The sequence below is a fragment of the Ambystoma mexicanum genome, chromosome 2q (genome assembly GCF_040938575.1).
Source record: "Ambystoma mexicanum isolate Mex_15411 chromosome 2q, UKY_AmexF1_1, whole genome shotgun sequence".
Lineage (NCBI taxonomy): Eukaryota > Metazoa > Chordata > Amphibia > Caudata > Ambystomatidae > Ambystoma > Ambystoma mexicanum.
In genome coordinates, this window is record NC_090924.1 from 1,238,342,847 (window position 1) to 1,238,370,327 (window position 27,481).

Consider the following 27,481-nt stretch of genomic DNA (forward strand, 5'->3'; position numbering starts at 1 on the left):
CTCCCGCATATGGGGGCCTTACCTCGAATACGTGGCAGAAAAGGAACACATGTTTTTCAACCAAGAATATTAAAATACCTGCTGAATACGTGGTATGGAAATAGGTGTATATGTTCTAGTCAGAATGGCGGTAAAGTGATATGATGAACATTTACATGGTGTTGTGTTTTTTATTTTCCATCCCCTTTTTCCTCCTTGCTTTTCCCTACACTTGTGGTCTATACTTGTTGTTCCTATTGGTTCACTTGGAAATGTTAGTGGTTTTATAAGGACCAGGTATATGGTGTCTTAAGTCGCAAATGCAAAGGTCACCAGGTTGTCAGTTGTGCAGCTGGACAATAGCATTGCTTCTTGTAAACGTCTGACATCAACTGCCTGATTCATGGAATTATTTGCACGTAAAATGCAGATTTGCGTGCCATTTTGCCCGAAAATCCCTGTCTGAAGGATGGGGATTTTCGGCCAGAATGTTGCGCAAATCTGCGTTTTACATGCAAATAATTCCATGAATCAGGGTGTAAATTTCAGCAAAGCAGGCTTCAATAGATTCTTTCTGAGAACCAGATAATAAGGACATAACAAAAAGTGCACATTGTCATATGTGCGTGTGTGTGTGTGTAGAATGATAAGAATAGACTAATAGTGGAATCTTATACACAAGACGTTTAGAGATTACGAACAGAGGTGAGAACAGATTCTGCTACTAGAAAATGAGGGTGTAAATAAATGAGTTAAATTGGTTGTGACAAGCAATCGATAATAACTGAATATATAATAACTGAAAGAAATTAGATCCAATATTATAATTTAGGGTAGAGAAAGACAAACTACCAAGTTGGAATTAGATGGAAGGTAATTACTTCAAGTTTAATAAAGACGTTATGTGGGTTTATATAGCCACCCGAAAGCAGCTAGACAAAAGGAAGTCGGTTGGATACACATAGTTGTAAACTTCGCAGAAGCAGAAAAACATCATCTTATTTACAAAAGAGAATGCTGGAGTACACAAAGGAAAGAAATGCAAATCCTAGCGTATTGTGCATAGTGAAAACAGAAGGTGACCACATATCCTCTGCACAACTTCCACCTGGGCCGTTGAGGGAAAAATTGACTGACGGATGACTTCTTTTAAATGAATTGTGGGGCAAAAGGGGTGAGGTCAAGGGGATACGATGAGGGGAGATGAAGAGTGCTATCAAAACACCAACGTGACAAAGTGTGGACAACAGAGAGCGGTCAATACTGAAGGCAGTTGAGTGAGACAAAAAAAATATAAGTTACTCACTGTAGTGACAAACGTACTCCTAGTCCATAGACCCCTTTCCTCCATACTGTGTGGGTGTCCCTCGCTAGGGACGGGAACAGAAACCTTTTCACCAGAAAAGACTGTTTTTCTCCTTCAAATTTAGTTGTGCGGGTGCGCAGCTCTGGGAGCATTCGCTCCCTTTACCCCACCCACCGGCACCACACCTCAGTCCCCTTTGACGCATCGGCTATATTACAATTGCCTAATAATACTTTTTTTTTTTTTTTAAGGGCGACGATGGTGGGACGTTCAGAAGCGTGCCTTTCCAGCGAATCGCAAAGGCCAGACTTCACGCCCAGGGTGGAATGGTCTCCCATGTCCACACAGCAGGTTACATGGTGCACGGCACTACACAGAAGCAGGCTACGCCCATACCAGAGACAGCGCAGGGAGAACACCTATCCAGACGGCCGTGCGGGTACAGGAGATTGACTCATCCACGTGTGAAGAATGCTTTTTTGACAAGTTCCTCATTCTCATGCAATCGCCACAAATGGAGAATATTCTCATCATCCTGCCTATGCTTCCTCGGCAGCTGGTTTCAGCTCCAGTTCAGCCACTGGGACAGTGCAACTACAAATTCTGGTGCTGTCGGCAGGTCCGAGCACAGCAGTGGTATTTTATCAGGCCACGGAGGCCCTGCCGCAATCTGCCAGCATGGCCCTACCCCCACCTACAGAGGCCCCCCCCCTCCCCAAATACACTACCAACAGGCTCGAAGGACCTGCAAGACACTGTGGACAAGGATGATGAGAAACAAGATACTTTCCCCATCTTCAAGGGCTTTCCATGACAGGTGAGCGGGAGTGGCGGAGTACCTGGGAATTCCACATCCGCAAAAGGCGCAGCCAGAGGAACGGGGTCCTAGCAGAGGTACTGATTATCTGCTCATCCACCAGATCAGGTATACCATTACAAAAGGATGTGGAGGCCCTGGTGAAGAAGGGCTGGACAAAACCCCATTCGACACAGTCAACCAACAAGCGGCTCGACGCTAAATACAGACAGGTAGAAGGCGACTCTCTCCTCCTGTGGGTGCACCCACAGCTGCATTCTACGGTCATTGTGGCAGCGTCAATGTACGCCAAACCTCAGATTTCCAATTCATCATCCACTTGAACCCTTTTAGGCAAGGAGAAGGTCCTAGAGGCCTATGGAAAAAAGGTGTACTCCAACGCCACACTCCACTTGCGGCAAGCCAATGCGGATGCCATGCTGTAAATCAGAAACTATGGAAGGCGATAGCTGACTTCCCCCCAGATCTCCCGTTTCACAGACAGGCATGTTTCAGAGATCTATACGCCAGGCAGCGTCATCTTTGTGGCTACAGACATGAGGCGGACTGCGCGGCTCTAGGTTTAATCTAGATGCGCAGGTCCCTATTATCGACCTCCCATTTGAAGCAGGGGACCTGTTCCACTCTTCCACCGATAAAGAGCTAGACAAGAAAAAGAACATCACCCAAACAACTTATCACTGACTATACTGGCAAAACTGGCTACTAAGAGCTTTGGACAGGCCCAGGTGCGATTTAACAGAGGTCGTACTATCGGTGGTTTCAGGGTCTTCTAAGACCACTGCTCTAGACAGCCCGACAGATCACCCAGCCAACACTGGCACAAACAGCTTCTTCCAGTCCCCCTCCCAGGCACCAGCCTCAGAGGGAAAGAAGCAGTGACTGGGACATCAAGATACACAGCTCTCAGGCAGGGGGGGGGGGGGCAGACTTGCCCTTCACTTTCAATCCTGACGGGCACGGTTTGCGGGCCTGTGAATACTTATATATGCCAGGGCTTCCGCCTTCCTATACCACACACTTCCCCTTCTCCCCCCCACCCCCTCGCATAGATTGTGACGCCATCTTTCCTTGCAGAGATCCGTTCTCTGGTAGTGAGCGAGGCCGTAGAGGAAGTCCCCCCCTTGCAGAGAGGCTTGGGTTTTACTTTTGTATCTTCGCAATACAGAAGAGGACCCAGGAAGGACTGCGGGTTGTCCTAGATCTGTCCTTCAACCTTTACCTTTCCCTTCTAAAGTTCAAGATGGTTACGCCAGCGCTAATAGCGGAGTCCCTTTGGTGGGGGAGAATGGATGTGCTCCCTGGATCTGAAGGATGTACACATTCAAATTTGGCAGCCCCATTGGTCCTTCCTATGGTTTCGGGTCATGGGCTTGCACTTCCAATACAGAGTCCTCCCGTTTGGCCTCAACTCAGCCCAGCGGGTGTTTACAAGACTCATTAATGAGGTGGCAGTACTACTCGGATCAGAAGGTCACCATGTACATCCATACCTCATCGACTGGCTGGTTCGTGCGGAATCTCCAGCGGAAGTCAAGAATACAGCAGCCATACTCTCTACAAACTGGGGTTGTCATTCAACCTCAAGAGGTCCCAGTTCCAGCCTACACAGTCCTTGACTTTAAGTCTTGTCTGGGATACAAAAGCAGAGATGATATTCTTCACTGCGGACAAGGATGCAGCGATTCGGCTACAGAGAATTTCCTCAGCAGGGAGAGGACTTCGGCATGGTGGTACCAGCATTTGCTGGGGATTGTAGCAGCCTGCCTCCTGTCAATGCCTCATACCAGCCTCATTTTACAGCCTCATGGAGCCAGCAAACTAGTTCCCAAGCGGTGCTAATTACCATACCAATGCATCTTCACCAAGACCTACTATGGTGGAGAATGGACACCAATCTCATGGCGGGTAGACCGTTCAGGCAGCCCCGGCCGGCATACACCATTACGACGGACTCTTCCCTCAAAGGATGGGCACCCACTCTGTTCAACAACAGTGTGCACAGCATATGGCCCAGAGAGGATCAGGACAAGTACATCTATTGGCTTGAAATGATGGCGATATAGCTAGCTCTGAAAGCTTTCCTCCCGACTATCAACAACAGCCAAGCCTGTATTCAGACAGACAGCTCTACTTGCATGTACTACCTCAAGAAACAGGGGGGCACCAGATCTCCAAACCCTGTGTAGCCTATCCATTGAAATACGGCAATGGGCCTTGGTGAACGGCATTTCGCTCCCAGCTATCCACCTGCCGACGGAGTCCAACCTAGACAGGGACAGGTTCTGGGACTGGGACTTGACAACTTGACAGTTGAATGAGAGGGTCCTGAGGGAGCTCTTCAGCAGGCGGGGTCATCCCCAGATAGATCTATTTGCTACTGGGCTCAACAAGAGGTGTCAACAGTTTGCATCCTGGATGGGACGGGGCAGAGGCTCAATGGGGGATGCCTTGCCGCTTCAGTGGGATGGAAAGTGGACATACGTGTTCCCGCCAACTCCGTTAATTCACAAAGTCATCTGCAAGGTCAAGGAGGCGCATCAACTACATCTTGTTTTGATAGCACCACGGTGGCCTGCCAGACCATGATTCTCAGAGCTACTGATACTGTCGAATCAACCACCAGTTCACCTCCCTAGGGTGAGGGGGGGAGGGTGGGGAGTCCACTATTATCCCAGCAAGTGGGGGCGGTAATACATTCCTCCCTGGAGAAGTTATCCCTAGCAGCCTGGTTCCTGAGAATATAACCTTGCAACACCTCCATTTGTCACAGGGCAACTTGGACATCATCCAAGGGGAACTAAACACGTCAATATAGAAGCAAATGGCTCAGGTTCTGCCACTGGGCCAAGGAAAAGGGTGTAGGCCCATTAGGATGCACCCTTGATCACGTACTCTCCTTATCCGCACATCTAGCACAGTCATGGGTGCAGGTGGACACATGCTAGACTTACCTGGTGGCCATAGGTGCATACAAGAACTCCACTGCGAGCTCATTGTGGTTCTGAGTGCCCGGGCCCATAAACCATTTGACTACATGGCATCGGTAGACTTCAGACTAGTCACTATTAAGACAGCGCTCTAGGTGGGCCTTACCTCAGCACGCAGGATCAGTGTGATTCAGGCCCTGGTTGCATCAGAGCATATACCACATTCCAATGGGACATGGTGTGGTGCTACATACACACCCCTATTTTCTCCCAAAGGTGGTGGTGGTGGTGTTTCACCTTAACGAAGAAATAGTCCTTCCAATCTTCTTCTCAAACCCAAAAGATGAAGCAGAAAAGGTGTTACATTGCCTCGACATCAGGAGATCTGCTGAGATTCTGCCTGGACAGGCAAATCAGATGTCTTGTTGATCACATTCGGAGGGTCAAAACCAGGGTGTCAGGCCTCGAAAGCCTTGATAGCTAGGTGGATAGTTATAGCCATCAAGGAGGCTTATGAAGGATAGTGCAAGAGGTTGCGAGCAAACATGCACGCTCATGCGGTCTAGGCCAAAGCAACAGCAGTGGCATTCCAAAGACACGTGCCATGGCAAACAATCAGCAGGGCGGCCACATGGGCTTCCCCCTCAGCCTTTTGCAAACATTATTGCTTGGATGCCAGATCCGGAGCAGCATTTGGCCAAGCAGTCCTGAAAAATGTGTTGTTCGAAGTTGCAACGTCTCTCCTCCCCGGGACTTCAATCAGTGGTAATCGCCCATACAGTATAGAGGAAAGGGGACGGGACGTAGAAGTAATTATAAATTACACATACGTAGTGACTAGTGTACTCCTAGTCCCCTTTCCTCTATGCGTCCCACCATCCTCACCCTTAAAATAAAAAAAATAAGTGTTATTAGGCAATTGTAATATAGCCGATGCATCAAAGGGGACTGAGGTGTGGTGCCGGTGGGTGGAGTAAAGGGAGCACGGAGCACATGCTCCCTGAGCTGCGCCCCCGCACACAACTAAATTTGAAGGAGAAAGACTGTCTTTGTGTGGCTATTTTGATGTGTGGCCATTTTAACAAGCAGCACCTTGCGTGCAGCTTGTGGATCTGTGGGTCTACTGGCTTTGGCCTGTGCATGCTTGCCTGATCACGTAGGCTTGGGTCTGCACCTCAGGTGTGGACCTCGGTAGTGCTTTTATCACTGCGTTTAGGTGCCCCCGCAGGTATAATCCCGGTATGGGAGCAAAGCCACTGGGGTTCTGGCCCAGTATTAGAGCCGCGTGGCCCCTCGGCTATGAGACCGGGAGAGTCCGTGGACTTCTAAGCCGCAAGGCTGGTAGCTATCTAAGCCTCAGTACCCTTGCCGGCAACAGTGCTTACTAGGGCCCCCCCCCACTAGGTCGCTGCCCTGGAAAAGAGTTGCCCTTGCTGGGTACTTTTCAGAACAAGTTACTTATCTTCTTAATCTTTCTCCTTAGGTACTCCTTTATGTTGTACAGAGGAGAGCATTTGAAGAGCTCTCCCCACCAAGCCAGCCGGTTGTACAACCTTCCCAGCCGTGGTCTTCGCCTAAGCACCAAAGGCAGAGCACATGCAGGTCTTTACACAGGGAACAACCGACACAGACCAGGCATCTGCTGCCGCGGCCAACTTGCGCCAGGAAGGCGTGAGGCACCGGAGGACCTTGTACAACACAATCCTAAAAGTGAAAAAGATAAAATTGTAGGGACAAATGTCCTTGGGGAAGACTTGACACGCGTGCAAATACAAGCCGCAGAAAGGCCTCAATCACAGTGTTGGTGAGGTAGGTCTGCTCCCATCGTTGCGGAAATGAGGACTGAGGTGTGGTGCCAGTGGACGGAGTCAATGGAGCATAGGCTCCCGGGCCGTGCCCCCGCACGCAACAAAATTCAAAGGGGAAAGAGTGTTTTCTGGTGAAAAAGGTTCAGTTCACGTCTCTAGCAAGGGACACCCATAGAGGGTGGACGAAAGGGGACGGGACGTAGGAGTAAGGCTTAAGTAATGTTTACAATGGCAGGCCGAAAGAAAGTTGTTGGTACGGATAACGAGAATTTCAAGAAAGTGGGTACAATTAAAGTAAGTCTTTATTGAGGTATATGAAGCAATACATTTTTATTTATTAAAAGATGGGGCTCTTCTAGAATAAACTAAGTGGAAAATAAAAAAAGGTGCCATTCCCCTAAAGAGTGAAATATATGCAGCATAAACTTATTCTGCCACTCTCATGTCCTATACCGTAATGACACATTCTAGGTAATTTTAGGGTTTCATTGGGTGAGCAGGGGCATGTGATTTTCAAATTAAATAGTTGCCAGTGGGACAATTGAGTTCCCATGTGTGTGAGCAGTGAAGAGTAAGAATCATTTTGGACCCCTGAACTGCAACACCCTTTCACTTATGTTTTTATCTCCCCCTCGTTTGTGCTGCCCCAATGCAGATAGATATTCTGGGGGTTAGATTCTTCTAAACACAATGTTACAAGTTTGCAGACACGTTCAGATTCCTGCGCAGGAGGAGGGAGAAAGATTAGTCATTGCAATACCATATCCAAAGGCAATTTTGGTAGTAAACAAGAGCATCTGTGCAATACAAAAACAGATTATCCTCTACGATTCACAGTCAGACATCACTAGGTGTGCAAGCGGCTATGTGTGGGTTGGAAGAACAATTTATATGTGAACAAGATACACCTAATATTACTGATGGGCTGTGTCTACTCCACCTGAAGTCTGGAGGCTAGCGGGGTCAGATTTAAATGGAAACATGCCCTGCAAATCTACCCCGCCATTCTCACTGCCAACCCTGAACAGCAAAAGGGTATTTGGTCAGAGCAGTGCGTAAGCGAAAAGTAAAATTACTTGGACTAGTCTTCTGCTGGAATCATTCTTGGCGGCTTTCCCGGCACCATCTGCACGGTCTCACCAAGACACACAGCAAGTAGGTTGTTTCATGGTCCCCTTCACTATATGCTCCATCTCTCTGCCCCCCCCCCACTAAACTAATGAGAAAGGTTTTCTCTCATACACCCATCCATCCAACACACTCTTGTACAGAGATTCCTATCCTCAATATTAAATCCATGCCCGTCAGTGTGTGCCTGGCTGAACTATGTGCCCCTGGGCCAAAAGTACCATACATTGACAAAATGTGCATGCAGCAACACACAGGCATTTCCATAAGTCAAATAAAGAAATATTGTACATTAAATCAATATAAGCAGCCATATAATACCCATGCATGATCCACATCCAGAGATGGCCAGAGCCAAAAATCCTCAAACCAAAAGATCACAGGTGCATATAGGTTCACAGCTAGACAGACATTACTACACAAATAATTTGCACATGCCAGGTCATACATCCACAAAGCACATATACCCAGAAACACAGACAAAAGGAAATGCTAGATGCTTTGTTTAGGTACGAGAATCGAGTATTCATATTTAAAACATTCTTATACGTCTGCCAAATAAGACGCCATGCAATAAATACTTCATTGTACCTGCAGTCTATCCCCAATTCAAATCTACAAATGGGAATGCAAACTCAAAAAAAGAGCTGCGCCCGCAAACCACACCAATATTTTCTTGTATGTGGGAAGACAAAGGTGAAAACACTTGGGAAATTCCATGAAAAAGGTTACCTATTGTGAGCAAGTGCCCAGGAGATTGCTCAATAATTGATCGATTCCTAGGGCTGTGCAGAATTTGTAATCTCGTAGGTTTGCTATACTTGATTATTATGAGGTCGAAGAGTTGATTTCGGTCACAGGGTGCCGCATACATTTCTTCTTCTTCGCGTTCTGGCCTTCTGGAACACTTTATGCCAAAATTGACAAGGTGTATCCCTATAATTTTATCCTTCAAATACAGTCTCCCTTTCAATATCCATGATACATTTCAGTATGGTCCTACTGGCCGTCCCCCACACAAAACTCAGGATGAGGAGGATACAGCTGCACTTTGCAGCATCATGGAACCAGGAGTGTGGCTCTCAGGCAGAGATGGTCAACGTTCATCCTTCTCTGCACCCAGACCTCACATGGTGGTCCAGGGATTGCAACCTGTGGTCGGGCAGGCCCTTCCGGCAACCTTCCCCACAGATCACCATCACTACAGACTTCTCTCTCGAGGGATGGGGGACCACCTTGGACAACCACTGCGTCCATGGCACCTGGACCCGGCAGGAGCAGGAATACCACATCAATTGGCTGCAACTGAAGGCCATCTGGCTAGCGCTCAGGGCGGGCAAGGTTGTCCTCATTCAGACAGACAACTCAATGTTCTATGTCAACAAGCAGGGGGGTACCAGGTCCCCTCCACTGTGCAGATTGGCCGTCAGCATGTGGGCATGGGCCCTGGAGAACATCTACCTCCCGGCCGTCCACCTTCTGGGGGAATGGAGGCGGAAAGGCTCAGCAGGCTTGGAGCGGACAATTACGAGTGTTAATTGAACGACCTGCAGGAGATCTTCAGCAGATGGGAACCTGGGAAAACAGGAAGTGCCAACAGTTCGCCTCCTGGCAGGGACAGGGCCCCAGCTCCCTGGGCGACACATTTCAGATTCAGTGGAACAGCATGACAGCATACACCTTCCTGCACACACCGCTGATACACAGGGTGATATGCAAGATCAAGGAGTCTCGCCAACTCAGCGTCATTCTGATAGCTCCATGGTGGCCAGCCAGGCCATGGTTCTCGGAGCTGCTCTGCCTCTCAGAGAGGCCTCCAATTCGCCTTCCAACGGACCCAGCACATCTTCTGGTGCAGCACAGGGGCATGGTAAACTAGTCCTCACAGCATGGTTCCTGAGCAGATCACGCTAGGTCACCTTGGCCTTTCCCAGGCTAATCTAGAAATCCCAGTACAAGAGCAAGTGGACCAGGTTCTGCCACTTGGTAGACTGTAAAGGTATCAACCCCCTTGCATGTACACTGAACGACGTGCTCTTCTCCTCGCCGCACCTCGCCCATTCGTGTGTGCAGGTAGACACTTGCTGCACGTACTTGGCAGCCATTGGGGCCTACAGGAACTTGGAGGAAGAGGTGTTCTCGTCTTGCAACCCGATTGTCAAGAAGCATTTGACAGGCCTCACCAGACTCTAACCGTCCATCATGAGGCCACACCCTGTATGGGACCTTAGCATAATTTTCGGGGCCCTGGCGTACAAACCATTTGAGCCAATGGCATCTGCGGACATCAGGCTGGTCACCATTAAGACGGCCTTGCTAGTCGGCCTCACCTCGGCTCGCAGAGTCAGCGAAATCCAGGCGCTGGTCGCCTCAGAGTCCTATACTACATTTCACAAGGATTAAGTAGTCCTGCGGACAAACCCAGCATTCCTACCTAAGGTGCCGTCCGCATTCCATCTGAACGAGGAAATGGTGCTGCCTACGTTTTTTTCTTAGCCTAATGACGAGACACAGTTCTGCACTGCCTCGATGTCAGGCATGCCCTGAAATTCTACCTGGACAGTACCGAGGGCTTCCGCAAGTCGGACGCACCGTTGGTCACCTTCGGCCGCTCAAGACCGGGGCATCAGGCCTCCATAGCCCGTTGATTGGTCTCTCCAATTAAAGAAGCGTACGAGGGACAGCCTCAGCCACTGCCGGCCAACATGCACGCCCACGCGCTCAGAGCCAAGGCAACGGCCAACGCATTCCATCGGGATGTCCCCTGGCAAGTCATAAGCAGGCCGGCCACATGGGCCACCCCTTCGGCTTTCTGCAAGCAATACTGTTTGGACACCGGCTCTAGATCAGATGCAGCTTTGGGACAGGTGGTTCTTTGAAACCTATTTGCTTAAGGAGGGTCTCCTCTCCACCCTGGGACTACACTCAGTTGTAATCGCCCATGCAGTATGTAGGAAAGGGGACGGGACATAAGAGTAATTATAAGTTACTCACTGTAGTGACTAACGCTTCTCCTTTCCTCCATACGTCCCACCATCCTCCTTCCTAATAAAACTTGTGTCATTAGGCAATGTTAATCTATTGTCGACGCGTCTATGAGGTGTGGCGCGGGAGGGCGGAGTCAGGGCAGCGCATGCTCCCAGGGCTGCACCCCCCGCACGCCTCTAAATTTAAAGGGGAAGAAGGTTTTTTCTGGTGAAAAAGGTTATGCTGCTCGTCCCTTGGGATGGGACGCCCATGCAATATGCAGGAAAGGGGACATGATGTAAGAGTACCTAGGCTATGGGCATCCTTGCCACCTAGTTCCCCTTGACCTCTCAGCTGCATTTAACCGACAATCTACATTGCTGCATGGGGATCAGCAAGATTGTCCTCAGATGGTTCAAATCCTACCTTGCTAACATTTCATACAAATTGATTCTTTTAAATCACCAATCTTACCCATCCTATGTGGAGTCCCGCAGGGATCCATCCTGTCCCCCGAGATCTTCAATCATTACATGGAACCGCTCTGAAGCCTCCTTGCTATAAACATCGGATCCGCCAACATGCAGATGACATGCAGATCACTCAAGATATCCTTCATCGAAAACATCCACAGGCTCAAGGCCGCATTTATCTAGTCCTGGATGTCCAGTGCCTATCTGAAGTCCAACCCCTCCAAGACGGAGGGGTACTGCTGATCAACAACACCGGACACTCAGACATCCAGAACTGGCTTGCCACATGCGCCAAGTACCCTGGGTTCAACATCGACAGATACCCCACATTTCGAATAGCACATAGTATGGAAGACACAAATAGCTTCATACAAACTTTCTCTCCTGTGGAAAATCAAGCCTGCACTCCCAAAATACAACTTCAGATCCACTATCCAAGTCTTGGTCCTCTCTCACATAGACAGGGCAATGTCCTTTTGGAAGGCCTTCCGGTGACTATCCTGGCACCCTAAAATGTGTCCCGCATCCTGCAGCAAGACTCAAAGGACTAAAAAAGTTATCACCCGACCCTCATTGAAATGCACTGGCTCCCTCTGAAAGCCACTATTCATCTTCAAATCATGATGCATAATCTACAAGGCTGTCACCCTAAAGTCCCCAAACTACCTCACTGAGAAACTCAGTATCTCTGGAGGCCTGTGATCCACCAGAAGTAAGGAAATGTGCAGACTTGAAGTCTGACGGTGCAGGAAGGAAAGAACCAGAGAAGACAGGCTTTCTCAGTCTAAGCTCCAAAACTCTTGGTGCTCCTCCTCGTCAACATCAGACTTACCCCATTGCTTCTTCAGTTCAGAAAAGAGCTCAAGACAATCCTCTTTAAGGAATGGCTAGTTGCCAAGAGCTGGTTCCACACACCTTGCACTCCCCCACCCTGCCTGAGACTTGGTGGTCTGCTCCCCACTGTCTCCTCCCCTGGTTGCTTGTAGATCCCTTGCAGCCTATTTCCCACCCCACCCTCCTGCTAGATCCCTGCTCCCTTTTTCTCGGCTTCCCTCACTGTGTTCCTCCCATATGATTGTAAAGCGCTCGGTTGCTTCCCAAAGCTAGGTCTGCGCTCAATAAACACCCTAACAATAATACAACCAAATGCTGTTTTCGAATATTTTTCTGTAGCATTTTCACTGGACCCCTAAGAAAGGTGAACTCATTAAGAAGCTGAAACAAAGTCTGCCAATAGGTAATACACTAATTTGACTCTCAGTGTGTATGAGTTTATTTCAAGAGCAGAAATACATTAATGGACACATACATTGTTTTATTACTGAGACCACAAACATTACAGCATATGCATGGCTTGGCTACAGTACCTAGTCATTATCTCCCAAGTTAAGTTTAACTGGGCTGACCAGGCTTTATTTTAGCAAGGAGCAAAAGAGAGGCCCTCCGCCACAACAACAAATAAACTCATACACATTGTTTGAGCCTCCACTCAGCTAGCTGGAGACGCATTACCACACCAGTTAGATGGGATTCTCTGCTATCACTGAGGGACACTATGATGAGCCAAAATGGGTAGTCTCAGTACTCAGAGAAGAGCAGTTAAACAATTCAACAGGTTTGTGAAAAGATTTCAGAATTTAAAGAGCTCGTCTTCCTGTGGCCACACTTCATTTTATTGACTGCGCCATGGGATTTTATATTGTCCTGTGTTGGATCGAAGAAAGAAGCACCAATCATGTAGCTAGATTCTCAAATGATCCAATTTGGTCCATAAAACGAATTGTTTTAGGAATACTATGCAATCAGGATAGCATTCTTTCTCGGGTCTGGATGACCTTTCTGGGGGAGTATTATCTGTGGTTAGACTCCCTTTTAAGATCCTGGGAGTAAAGGTTTTGAAATTTCCCTTTCATAAGCCAAGCTGATAAAGTGTACAACACATGTTTCAAGATATCTTTCAGGCCAAGGAATGGAATTACAGTGAAATATCGGTTGCCTAGTATGGCACAGTGCCGAGCAGGAAACAGAGGACATAAGGAGGTATCACCATTGTCGACAATATGCAACACAAGTGTAAACCTTTGCTTTTTGGTGGCATCGTCGTTACTTGAAGACATCCAGTTGAGCGTGAAACCTCTGACCAACCCACACTACTCTTCTAGAGATGTGCTTGGACAATGGTCAATTATTGGTGACTTGGGGAAACGAAACCAGGAGAACATGTGAATAGCTCAGGTGGCTGAACAAGAGCACCTGGTTGGAGTTGAGACTGTCATGTACACCTTAAAGCATCTCCAGAAGAACTGACCAACAGTAACTACTGTGCTGATTCAAGGTGATTTTTTTTTGCTTTTCTTCAAGCCTCCTGCTGGGCATGTTCCAAGCATTATCTTTTTTTTTTTAAAAACTACTTCACCACGAGCAACCACCTGGCTACCTAGATACGATGAGATGGGACATCTTCAGCTACAACTTGTACATGCTCGAGCACGCCTTACTTCACAGAAAAGAAAGTCAGAGGCCAAATTATCGTGGCTTAACCACAATCCAAGATTTGAACAATGTTAGTACCTTAGAACATTATTGGCTCATCTGGGCAAGTGAATAGCTTAGTTTGGCTCCTATACTTTTAACACATAGCCTTACATAGAAGCCTTTACCTAATCTTCCAACTGTATGACAATTTATATCCTTAAATATTACCTATGTGTTCCATTCAGTATTTGCAAGAGGCTAAATCAAATATCGGGTGTCCCATCACCAGGCAGATAGGAGTATAATTATTTTAGTCTGAGTTCTCCACGAACATGTTTAAGTACAAGAAATAAATATCAGCAATATGTTACTAAGAAAACCTTGCAAATATGCAAGGTCCATTTCTAGAGAGGTCTCAAAGCCTGCTAACAGCAGAGGGATGTCTTGGATCCAGTGAAAGATCCAAAAGGCAGTGCCAGCTTGGAAAATAGTTGTTGTTGACATGTTTTGTTTAAGACCTTCCGGTACAAGTGTATTCAAAGTATCCTCCCTCCCTTCCCCTGCCCTTCTCTCCCTCCACCTCCCACCCCCTCTCCTTCTCTCCCTCCACCTCTCACCCCCTCTACTTCTCCCCCTCCCTCCCTCTCCCCCTCTTCACTCCTACCCCCCTTCTCCCTCTCCTGTGGAGAGGAGGAGCCCTCAACATGCGGCAGGAAGCCTACTTTTTGCCAGAGCGAATCCTATTCCAGTGGCAAGGTGTGCAGTTTGGGAGGGCCGCAGCTCTGTCCCTTCAACCTATGCCTGGCTATAACTGCCAAGTACCACTTCTTGCTATATACCTCTGTTGTGCACAATTGTTTCTCTCTTCTTCCTGTAGGACTGGAACCACAAAAAAAACCTTGCACAGTTACCCAACTTCAGTGCTCACCAAGGAGGAAGCAGCGAGCGGAGGAACATAGGAAAGCGGTGCAAGACAAACAGGCAATTTGAAAACTGTGTAACGTGGATATGAAATCCTAAATGGACTTGCTCATAGCAGACCACCATTACAAAAAGCTGCCAAAACAGCGTACAAAAGGGGGTTTAATGCTTTCTGAAACTTGTCACCTGACTTGGGGGAGAAACGAGAAGACAGCAGTTGGACCGAGGAACCATCTGATGCAGAGGACTAATCAAGAGGGAGAATAAAGGAGGGAAGAGGGGACTAGTCATTGTGGATTCTTCAGGTGACATTAAGGGAGGAGAAGGCAGGCCACGGGTCTAGGTAGAGGAAGGATGGTGCAGTGCAGAGCATTAAAGAAAGCATGTGCACGAGGTATTAGTTGGTGAAAGATAATGGTACTTCGGCGTGAGAGGTTCTGCAATGTGAATGAAACACTAAAGATGAGTATAGTGGGAAGATGGAGCTTTGGGCTAAGAAAGTAGTAGAGGATGGATCAGTGGGTAGAGTAAACATCAGAGGGACAGAATAGGGAGAGTAAAATGGGGAGGAGGTAAAGGGACTATTAGGGTGTGAGATAAAAGGACAAGACTGGGGACTGGAAGGCACTTTTTCCAGTTGTAAAGATTATAGTTGTTTTGTGGGAACCCTGGATGGGTTCCACCTATGAAATCACAGAGGAAGACAGCTAGATAAGGCGTTTGCCTTAAGGTCATTATGATCAGCCAGTCATTTGTGAGATAGTAGGGGTTTCTGAGCTCTAGTGAACACTTTGGGATTTAGAGACACCTGGCTAGGGCGAAAAGCCCACAGGAGACCAGAGAGGGGAAGGGGCTTAGTAACGCTGAAAAGCAAAAATGTCAGTGTTCCAGAGTTTGAGCATTTTTGAGGCCCGCTCTGACAACACATATCTATATCCTAACATTCATCTTTGGCATATCTACACATGAGGTGGCTTAACAGAAAACATATACTTGGCAGTTTTGAGGCCAAGTAATCAGAAACTGCATTCTAAAAAGTTTTCTTGGAAACCTTGTGAAGAGCAAGGTTTGTTTGCCATCAACAAATGTGTTTAGATGTGCAGAATCATAAAATATATGGTTTTCTAAGTTTGTGATATAGTCCTTTCAGTCCCATCGGTCACCATAGGCGATCTAGCCAGGAGTTATGGGCAGAACAGGTTGATTTGCGAGTTCTTTCTAAAATAAAAATGTTGCTTTGAAATTATCAATGCATTTTAGGTAGCAGCAGGATATCACTGAGTGTAGAGCCCTTGAATTGGAGGGAGGTTGTCCAATAACTCAAGTCAGTGATCTGCAGCGTTAAGTCTTAAGTAAAATGTTATGCTGAGATATATAAATGCCTTCTATTCATACACTCAGATGATTGCAAATGGAAATATCATAACATGAATCCTAACATAGGCCCATGTAAGAGACTAACGAAAAACCAGTTCTGGAAAAATTGCATAACTCAAATCCCTTTTCAGAAGGGTCCATAGTAAGCCAATCATGAGGAGTATTTGCCAACCACTAACTTATACATTTGCTTTTCCTGCCCACCAATCATCTGAGACAACAGATTGCCCCACAGGGGCCTGGTGGACAAGATCTGCAGCTGAATTGGGTCCTGGCTGGTAATGTGTCTGGGATGCAGAACACAACTAATTTAAAAAACTAGCGCCTTGCTTCGTTTGCTGCTACAGCCCACCCGCTCATTTGAGGCAGCAGCATGCCCAAAAGGCATTGTGGCACAAGATTTCGTGGCACAGGGTCTGGAACTGGATTGGGTACACAGCCAATAACGAGCCAATGAATCCACCCTAATGTTTCTGCACTAGTGCCATCAGTCTGTCAAGCAGCCTAGCAAAGGGCAGTTGGCCGCTTGCGCCGCTTGTCCACCTCAATGCTGGACAAAATGGCCAACTTATTTACTTTTCAGGCATTACTTTGCACCTTATCACAGTAACCACTGTTTTATCTGGCACAACAAACTTCCAGTGGCCTGTGTCCTGCATTTTGGATATTAGTGGTTCTGTAATTACAGCTGCTGAATTGTTGCCCATGACACTGCAATTCTTGCTGCCCTAAACACAGTACAGACACCTTTCATTATTCTCCCTAGGAAGCAGCGTTGGTCTAATGAATTGCCAATCTTTGTGTGCACCTTACAACATCCGACTTATTTCCCCCCTCTTTTTTTTTTTTTTTTTAAATATAACCACTGCGCGCACCCTACCCCCCTTCCTCGCATGCAGGCCTGCTGGCTACCTTAACAGATTATTTTCTCAACCTCCTTCATGACTCCCTCTTCCTGCTAAGGCCCTATTGCTTTCATGAGGCATTAAATCATCCAGTAAATCTCCAGCTCTCACCAACTCAAACATGACTCTTCTACCCCCCTCCACTACCTACCTATTCATGAACAAGGTAACTTTCCAGACCACCTTTTAGTTCCAATTCCCCAATATTGGCCCTTTGTCATCAGACCAGGCTCTTGTTTACATCAATGTCTGTCCCTGATTCTCTCTTCCTTTCTACCCTTCTTCTATTTACAAATGCATTTAAATCCAGACTCATTCCTCTCTACCTGGCCCAAGACAGATCCTCCCTCTTGGCTCCATCTCCTCTTCAAGCCTCCTCTTTTGAACTGGCCTTCAATAACTGACTTTGCCCTCAGCTCCACATTTAAGCACCACTACACTGACTGCACATTCACTCCCACTATTAAGCAACCCCACACTTGGACCACCCAATCCAGGCCTGAAATACTGCACTCTCCACTGGCGAGTTTTAACTGACTCCTAGAGAGCAGGAAATGACATTTTTATCGCTGGTCCCTACGTTATGCCCCCACACATTCACCCTTGGAGTACACATAGCACCGACTATGCTGCTAAGCCATGTTATTTCACCAGCCTTATTTTTTCTCTTTGCTCACACCCCAGCAAACTCGCCTCTACCCTCTAAGCCATGCTACCTGCCTTCATTCCACTTCATCATCGCCATCATGTTGTATTCTTATGTACTTTTCATGCAAGTTTCAGTTAAATCTGCAACATTCTCGACCTCCTTCCCCCTCCTCCTCATCCCTCACAACTCTACTCTATTCTATTCTGCCTTTGCTCTTTCTCCCCAACCTCACTAATGTAATCCGCAACACTTGCTTAAAGGTAGTTACTTTTCTACATATCCCAAAGAAGCCTAGTGCGGAAGGGAATAGTTTCTTACCTGTAACTCCATTTCTCCATTTCCCACATTAGTGAGGTTGAGGTTGGTAAGAGAGGTATATTCCCTTCTCCAGCATTGGATCTTTCATGGATTCACATGCTTAGAATAGAATGCACAGCAGTGATCCTCAAAAAGAAGGTGTGAATGCAATCCGGCACCCTCCTAAGCATATGTATAGCGAACCACGCTTACGTAGGATGCCAATTTAAAATACGCAGCAGTACATGCACAGATCAATAGCTATATACGCACATAAATAAATATATATATACATCCTTATATACATCCATATATACATATGTCAAAATAAGCACAGGCCCTTCTTGAAAAGGGCTTACCTTATTGAAACAGATGTCGCAAGACTGCTCTTCCCATTTGTATTTCGTCCGCATGCTGCCGTTCGAGGCAGTAATGGCGGGTAAATGTGTGAGGCACTGATCATGCCGCCGCCTGGCAAATGTCTGTCAGCGGGATTCCTGCCCACAACGCCGTCGACGACGAAGGAATGAGCTTTCGGACGCCCTTGTAGCGGTTTTCCTGCTTTGGAATGACAGAAGGCAATCGTCGACGAGACCCATCGGGCCAGTCCCTGCTTTGAAATTGCTTTTCCTTTCGCCGAAGGACCATATGCAATGAAGAGTTGTTGCGTAGATCTAAGTTGCTGAGTCCGATGAAGGTAAAATTTTAGAGCTCTCTTTACGTCCAATGTATGTAGGACTTTTTCCGCAGCCGATGAGGGGGTCGTGAAAAAGGTGGGCAGGTCAATGGATGAGTGCTTATGATAAGTCGTAGGAACTTTTGGAATGAAACGAGGATTTGTTGATAGAACCACTTAGTCCTTAAAAAACCTTAGATACGGAGGGTCTATGACCAACGCTTGCACCTCCGAGATCCGCCTATCTGATGTTATAGCTATTAGAAAAGCCACTTTCCATGACAAGAACTTCATCGACGATGTGGCCATTGGTGCAAAGGGTGGTTTCATTAACCCTGCTAGCACCATATTAAGGCTTCACGTTGGTGGAAAACGTTTAACCGGAGGGAACGTCCGGAACAAACCCCTCATGAAGTATTTCACCAACCTGTCCACTAAACAAGGGAGACGACTTCCTTCTCCTCGTGAATCTAGAGATGGCTGCCAGGTGTACCTTTATTGATGAAAAAGATAATCCGCTCTTCGCTAGGTGCAGCAGATACGGCAGAAGCTGTTCCGGAGTGACCGTTAGAGGTTGCACTCCCGTCTGTCCTTGACACCACGAACAGAACCTTCTCCACTTACACTTGTACGACTTCTTGGTGGAAGGGGCTTGCGCGGCTTGCAGGATCCTCCGACAGTCCGATGAAATGCTCAAGGCACCAAATTCCGAAAAGTCATGAGACAAGCTGTGTGATTGAGACTGTCTGGATTGTGATGCCACACTGTTCCCTCGTCCCGGGACAGGAGATTGGGAACCTTCGGGAACGTTATTGGTTGACCCACTGACAGGTGAAGCAGGTTGGAAAACCACGGCTGCCTCGGCCAGCACAGTGCTACTAGGATTACCCGGCACCTGTACCTGCGTATCCACTGCAGAGTTCTCCGTATTAGAGGGAACGGAGGGAAGGCGTAGAAGAACTTGTCCGTCCACGGGAAGGAGAACGCTTCCCCCAGAGAGCCTTCCTATGGCCACCTGCTGGCATACATTTCGCACTTCTTGTTCCTCTTCGTAGCAGAGAGATCCAGCGCAGGCCGTCCCCATTTCTCGAAGACCTTCGACAACCGAACGCTGTCTATCTCCCATTCGTGAATTTGGTGCATATTTCTGCTGAGTGAGTCCACCTGCTCGTTCCGTACACCCGGAAGATGATGAGCTATGATGGATATATCGTGTTTCAGAGCCCAATGCCGCACCTTCTGAGCCTCGGTGGAAAGGGTTCTGTATCGCGTGCCCCCTTGCTTCCTCAAGTAAAACATCGCTGTTGTGTTGTCTGTCAATATTCTCACTATGGACCCTCTGATGTGCGGCAGGAATGACTTCAGGGCCCAGCGCACTGCTCTCAGTTCCAGAACGTTGATGTGCAGGAGAGATTCCCTCCGAGACCAACCACCTTGCGTTTGTAGAGTGCCCATGTGTGCTCCTCAGCCTGTCAGGGACGCGTCCATCACTATGGTTAGCCGAAACTTTGGCTCCTGTAGGGGTACTCCTCTGGATAGATTCAGGAAGCTCTGCCACCACTGAAGAGCTAGTATGAGCTTGTCAACTGTCAGTTTGTCTGACCAGAGCCCTTGGGCCTGCGTCCACCGGCCTGCCAGAAACTCTTGAACCGGCCTCATGAAAAGGCGGCAGTTGCCCACCAGAGGAATGCAGGACGCCATAGCGGCCAGAATTTACATATATTTTCTCACTGACAGTCTGGTATTGATTTTCAGCTGACCTGCCAATCGATTGAGTTTGGTGATTCCATCGAGGGATGCCTTCACTAAACCTGACTGGGTCTCGAACTGTGCGCCCAGGAACACCAAGATTCTCGACGGCGTTAACAAGGATTTCTCGAAGTTTACCGCAAACCCCAGCCTTTGTAAGAGGTGCATGGTGGCCTGCAAACTTGTGTGAGTCGACATAGGGGAGGACCCCCTCACCAACCAGTCGTCGAGATACGGGTATACATGATGGCCTGGCCTTCTTAGCCAGGCCGCCACCGGGGCCAAACATTTTGTGAACGTTTTGGGAGAGGATTTCAGCCCAAAAGGAAGTACTGTGAACTGGTAGTGAGTCCGCCCTACCACAAACCTTAGGAACTTTGTGTCGCCGACACATCGGTATGTGGAAGTACGTGTCCAGAGACGCCAGAAAGTCCACTTCTTGAACTGACCGGATCACTTCTTGGAGCGTGAGCATCTTGAATTTTAGGCTTTTCAATGTTTTTTTTAGATCGTGCAGGTCTAGACGCCACATTCCGTTTGGTTTTTTCACCACAAAGTATTGGGAATAAACCCCTTGACTCCTCTGTGACGACGGAACCAATTCTATAGCACCTTTTTGTAGCAGAAGTGCTACTTCCTGCTGCAACACGCTCAGACGGGGTTGAGCTACAAACGCCGGTGGAATGTGCGGAGGGTTGCTTTTGAATTGCAGGGAATGTCCGTATCTCACAGTGTCCAACACCCATTGATCTTTTGTTATTTGCTCCCATTCGTTGACGTAGCACGATACCCTGCCTCCCAGAAGGTTCCGATGCCCGTCATTGCTGGTCCTTGGTCTGCTTATCCCTCGTCGACGAGTAACGTGTTCTCTTCTTGGGGGCCTGGTAGTCCCGGCGTCGTTTTTTCGCTTGAGAAGCCCGTCTGTATCCCTGGGAGGGGTATGCTGGCCTACTGAAGGATCTGTCTCTCGATGCCGAGAATCTGGAATTTCCCGATGCTCCCCTGAAGGGACGAAAAGACCGGAAACTTCGACCACTTTGGAGGGGCCCCAAGGAACGCGCCGTGTCCGAGTCCTCTTTCATGCCCTTCAGGGCCTCGTCCACCATCTCGCCGAACAGAAGGTCACCCTCAAAAGGCATATCCAGCACCTTGTATTGCACCTTTGGTTGGAAGTTGGTGCATTTCAGCCATGCTTGCCTTCGGAGAACCACGCCGTTATTCACCTGCTTAAACCCCGAATCTGCGAGGTCCACCGCAATGTTTATGGCATGATTGGAGGCCTCTTCACCTTCCCTGACCAGTAACATCGCCACCTTACGATGTTCTTCCGGAAGATGCTAAAGCACAGGAGCCAGTCGGTAACACATCTCCCTGTCGTATCTGGCTACTATGGCCAGAGAATTGGCCTCTTTCACTGTGGAAGCACCTACCAACAGCACTTTTTTGCCAAAACCATCCTGTCTTCTGGCATCACTTTCCGGGGGGGTCGTGCACTTGTGCTGGGCCCTCGCCTTTCTCGCTGCCGACACCACTGACTCAGGAGTTGGTTGGGAGGAGAGACACTTGTGGGTAGCCTCTGGGGCCTTATATTTTTTTTCCAGACGACCTTTCATCGCTGGTTCCGAGAAAGGGTGGCGCATGGTCTGTAACCCCTCCTGCCACACATGATCCAGGATGGGTACTGAAAACAGCGACCTTCTCCTCTTTCCCATGTGGTTGAAAAGAAAACAGTCATTTTTCTCCTTTTCCTGGGCCAGCCCGAATTCTGTACAAGCCTTGGCCATCATGGTGTGAAATGACCCAATGTCGTCCGGGGAGACGGCTGAGCTGGGCTTCTCAGGGTTTCTAATTCCGCTTCAGACTCCTGGAGACGGAAAGCGAGACATCCGATAAGGCTCTACTGTCCGAGTCCGAATCTATCAGCTCTCCTTCCTCGTGGTGTGGAGCTGAGAGGTCTCCACCCGCTAGCACTGCCATGGGGGTTGACGGAGGTAGCCGACGAGATGGGCCTGGGTCGTCGATGGCCGACCTAGCCGGAGTTGCTTGAGGTAGTCTCTCGTCCAGTGTCTTCAGCAACGTGGATAAGACACTGGAGTGACTGCGGATTGAGAAGAGGGGTAGACCCCAGAACGCTCCCAGAGAGAGGCCTGGTAATCCCTCGTAACCCGAGGTCTGCAGGGCCAGCTACTCTCACATCCTCATCTCCCGAGGACACCGACAAGGCCTCTTGCTGCAGTAGCGTCTCCAGCAAAACTGGGTCGTATACCTCTGGTCGCCAGGCCTCTTGCGGGATCTCCGTCGGCGAAGCTAAAGCTGGCTCCGTTGTCGACGTCGTTGTTACCATCTGCGGTCCAAGAACGGTTGAGACCAATTGTGTCAGTAGCAGAGACTGCCTGCCGTCGACGACGGTGGTGGTCGTGCAGGTCCTTGAGGCGTTCCCTCCTTTTCCGAACTCAACCTACGCTTCTCTGCATCTCGACTCGAGGTCTATCTATGATGATCGCCCGAGGAGGATATTGATTTTTCTTTTCTGTCTTTCTTCGTCGAAGATGAGGATGACAAGGCTTTCTTCGATGAAGACTCCTTAGAATGGCTTCTCGATGATACCTTCTCCGCCGATCGTAATTTCTTCACCGGGGGTTCCGACGATGTCGAGCGGCGGGGGACCCCTGAAGATTTTGACACTGAGGCCACGCTGCGCGTGGAGCCCACCTCCGAAGGTGGGTATGCCCCCGCTCCATCGTTTAACCATGCCACAAGTCTTCAACTTCGATCTTTAAGAGTCTTCTGGGAGAAGCCCTTACATATGTTGCACTTGTCTGCTGAATGATGAGGGTGTAGTCAATAAATGCAATCCATATGTCCGTTCCCCTCGTACACCTTCTTCAACCCGCACGTAGCGCACGGGCGGAACAGCGCTTTCCCTGGCATCAGGAGAAACTCCAACAGCACAACTAAGACAAAATAGTAGACTACACAAGGTGCTCCCACTACTTTGGAGATGGTTGAAATCTGAAGGGAGCAGCGGGCGGGGCATTTATACCGCTAAGTCCTAGTGGGGCAGGCGTGCGCAGCCCCAAAACGACGTAGATAGGACACAAAAGTGTCGAAAGTTTTCCAATGGGAAACGGCTTTATAAGCGTACCGAGGGTTCCCAGTCTGTCGACGGGGAATATTCTAAGCATGTGAATCCATGAAAGATCCAATGCTGGAGAACTGAACAATCCAGTCAACTATTAAGCTGCATCTCTTCTCCCCCACTCCTCAAACATCCAGGCACTTGTGGTTTTCAACAGGCTCACCTTTTACTTATAAGCTAATGGACTCCATATCTCCCTTCATTTCAGGATTTGCAGCTGTCGCGCCTGCAATATAAGGCAACCAACCTTTTGAGCAACGCTCCTATTCCCCCAATGCCACAGGTTGCTTCCACAGCCAATTGCTCCTTAATGTGTACACCTGCTCCCTTACTACACACATCTCTGGGTTTTCCTATATTCTCTTAGCTTATGATACACCATTATATTCCTTTCCAGTCTTCACGCCTGATCTCTCCTTCAGTACATCGGATTGTCTCTCGGCTATCTTTATTTTATTTATTGAATATTTATAAGGCGCACTATACAGAAAAAAGGTGCTTCCAGGTGCCACAAGACACAAAGGCGGAGGAGAACGGGGGAGATAAAACAATAACAGTCTTACTAGGCCTTGTGACATTCGGATTGTGCAAGTGCATTAACAAGAAGTGCAGCGGGGGGTGAGTGTCAGGGGGGGGACTGAGTAGATAAGGGAACAATCTAGGGAGGGGGCATATAAAGGCACTTTGTAGTTGCAAACAGTAGATGGCATTCCTGCTCTAAGCGTCTTCCACACTTTGTTCTTCTCCCTTATTTGTAGGGTGGGAGGGTTTTCTAGTAAAGAAGCAAAGGAAAAGAAGTACAGGGCACTGTACAGTGTCCACAACAAGTCCTGGGACATGAGAAGGCGGCACGGGCCAGGGGGTTTAAAATGAGACATCAAATCTTGCCTTTAGTGTAAGCTGCGCAGATTACTCAAGATCATTTATTAATGTCATACAATAGATCATATTTTGCACAGCCCGTCGTATTTCAAATTATCAAAATACTTGCCATAGGATATCATCTGGTTTGCAAAAAAGGCATTTTGGATACGACCTGCGTGAGCAGGTTTCAATGGAACCAAGCAAAAACTTAAGCCTCTTCACCAGAATTCGAAAACGCCTCGCAACCTGCACCAATATTAAGCATTCTCTGTTTTTTTACTTGGCAAAAGTCTAATTAACAAAAAAGCTATTTTGCGTTTTTTTCAGTTTTGGCTCTAAGGTAGTGCTTTAGCATCACCCAATGCGACAAACTGATATGGATTGCATACACTCACAGCATGCTCGGGCAGGGATAAAAAAAGGGTACCTTTCAGCCGATTATTTTGAGCACTTCCACATCATGGCTCAGATGCAGTGCTTTAGCAACACGAGTCGATCAAAATCAGTTTTGGCTCATACATTGCACCTAATGCGACACCATTGATTTTGGCTTGCATGTGGCACATGAGCGCCACCCCCTAGTTTTTTACTCAGGTGGCACACAGGCAGCACTTTTATTTTTGAGTTTATCTTTGGCTTAGAAGTGGTCTTTTGACAACGCGTATTGAGGCTACATAGTATGGGTTCTCGGGGGGGGGGAGGGGCACGTTAGCATCACCATTTGTTCTTTCTCAAAGGCGGGTCTTCGGTGCAGCTATTAGTTGTAGCTTGTGGGTAGCCCCATGATCCCGCAAATAGAGGGACCAAAGGATAATGAAAAAAAAACACACGGGATGGAACATGCAATAGACATTGCAGGCTGAAAGACGCAGAGGAAGCAGGCTGGTGAGGCTACACGATCTCAGGGATGCAGCACTCTTCCCATATGTCGTTGCTGGTTCTGAGATGCAGGTCACTGTGTATGTCTCTGCCTAGACGTAGTTGGAGGCCTTTGCAACCGAAGGAGTTCCATTTCTCAAAGCCAAAACTGCTACCATTACAGTGCTTGTTTTTGACTGCAATGGACAGGCTAGGGAAATAACTGATTAAACTATGTATCTCTTTATTACAGCACAGGAAAGCTGTAACCCTATGGGAAAAAAGCCTATAATAGCATACATTATATACAGACATATATAATGTAAATTTGCGGAGGGTCAATAAGAGGATGGTTCCACAGGACAGATGAAAGAAAGGATGGACTGGTGGAGGGCATGCGTTGTGATCGCTTTGGGTCCAGTTAAGGTTAACCAGTGATCATTAAATGGATTGTAGGATTGCAGTGAAATAAGAGAGTAAACGGGGAGTTTTGGGATGATGTATTAACATTGCGGACCACAAATATATTGTACTGCTGCAGACTTGACCCATTCGAGCAAGGTGCAAATTAGCATAAGAACATCTATATTCACATATTTACATGCAGAGGCAAGGACAGTGGTGTATGTTGCAGATTCACATGAAATGCGGTGGATATTTTTGAGATGAGTAGAAATACATTTGGGTACGAAAGCTTGATTCTTTGCAAAATGTTATCAGTAGAGACCACAGTTCAACTAGTACAAGAAAACAATGTAAGGATAACGCAGTGGACCAGAAAGCGTTACTGTGATCATATCTTGAACTCATCTAATAGCACGTGGAAACTGACAAACACAGGACACAGAGTGGTGAAGCACTGGGAGGCATTTATTTAGGTACGAAACAAACAGCCCGTCAAAAAGTTCACACAAACCAAACAACAGCCACAGGTTGGAATTTACACAAAGCAAGATAACGGATGAGAAGTTGAGCCCATGCTTCTTTAGAGGTTCCTCCAGGTGGGAGTACGTCTCCTCTGCATATAAACAAAAAGGAAAAATCAGTGTTCTTGTCCAAAGCGAAACCAAACAAAATGAACATCAATCTGCATGAAGGAAAGGTTCCCATCCCGCACCAACAAATCACATTTTCCCCAAGAATCGATTTGTTCACATCTTTTGCTTGGAAGAAGTCCTACCGTCTCTCTCACGTTTTAGGTCACTGTGGTCAGAATGTAATACGGTCTCTTCCCCCTCCCCCAACGGTGGAGCCAGGTGCTGTTTCAGAACGTACAGCTGATCACATTATTACGAAACACAGTGCCAACATTAACCATGTACAAAAGTATGGGAGCACAATTTGGACAGGGAACGTAGAAAGTTGGCTAATGCAGTAGCATGGCTGTAGTACTATGCCTGAGCGTTGTAGCTAAACACCAGCCAAGTGCACAGCGAGCGCCTACGACTACTGCCATACATTGTGGAACTGTCACATGTGCACCAGGCATGCTCCACAAACAATTAAAGAAAGATAAATATGTTGGGGTTATTCGATTTCATACGCTATTCATCCCGTATCCTGGAGAGGAAATAATTACTGTGAAAGTCCACAGAAAAGCACGCATGTAAGCCGAACTTGCTGTGAAACTGATCCGCTCCCCGGTTAAATTCATATGCCAGGAATTCCAGGCTAAACCAATGTCGCATCAAAAAGAGGCTTGTATCCACTGAGGTTAGGCAGCAAACTGCTGGGTAGTTATGTTCATTTGGAAACCTTAAAATACAAGCAAAGAAATCCCCGGAGAGTGTGTGCTATAGAGGAGAGGTCGGAGGGGTTGGAGGGTCGTTGATGGAGGAAGACCATGTTTGTATAAAAACCGAGGGAGAGTGGGACTTACTCTTCAGAGAATTTTTGAAGCAAACCTCCAGCAATTTCCTGCAACATGAAACCACCTGGAAGCCATTCCACTACATTTTGGAGGTATTTTAGCAATAGGTTTACAATATTGGAGCAATCAATGTATTTAAGGTACAACTTTGTAGTTGGCATTTGAGACTCAATTAAATCGTATTTCTTGAAAGATTACACGTTTCGACATATTCCAGACAGGTTCAGAGCTCTGTGAGATTAACAAAAAATTAAAAGGAATTATTGGTTCATTTCACAGCCAGAAAAGCGATC

The 27,481-nt window shown here is 47.6% G+C and overlaps 1 protein-coding gene across 3 annotated transcripts in view; it reads right to left on the minus strand.

The window, feature by feature from the left end:
* The window catches only part of PHF14 (PHD finger protein 14), a 2,413,061-nt gene that overhangs the window by 1,149,710 nt on the left and 1,235,870 nt on the right, over nt 1-27,481 (minus strand). The window contains exon 15 of one of the 3 annotated variants that reach the window (XM_069648633.1): nt 26,168-26,336. The exons of the other annotated variants lie outside the window; for them this stretch is intronic. Within the exon in view, the coding sequence (XP_069504734.1) occupies nt 26,304-26,336 (33 nt within the window). The 3' untranslated portion in view covers nt 26,168-26,303. Of the gene's footprint in view, nt 1-26,167; nt 26,337-27,481 lie in introns of those variants that run through there. 3 annotated transcript variants of the gene reach the window in all.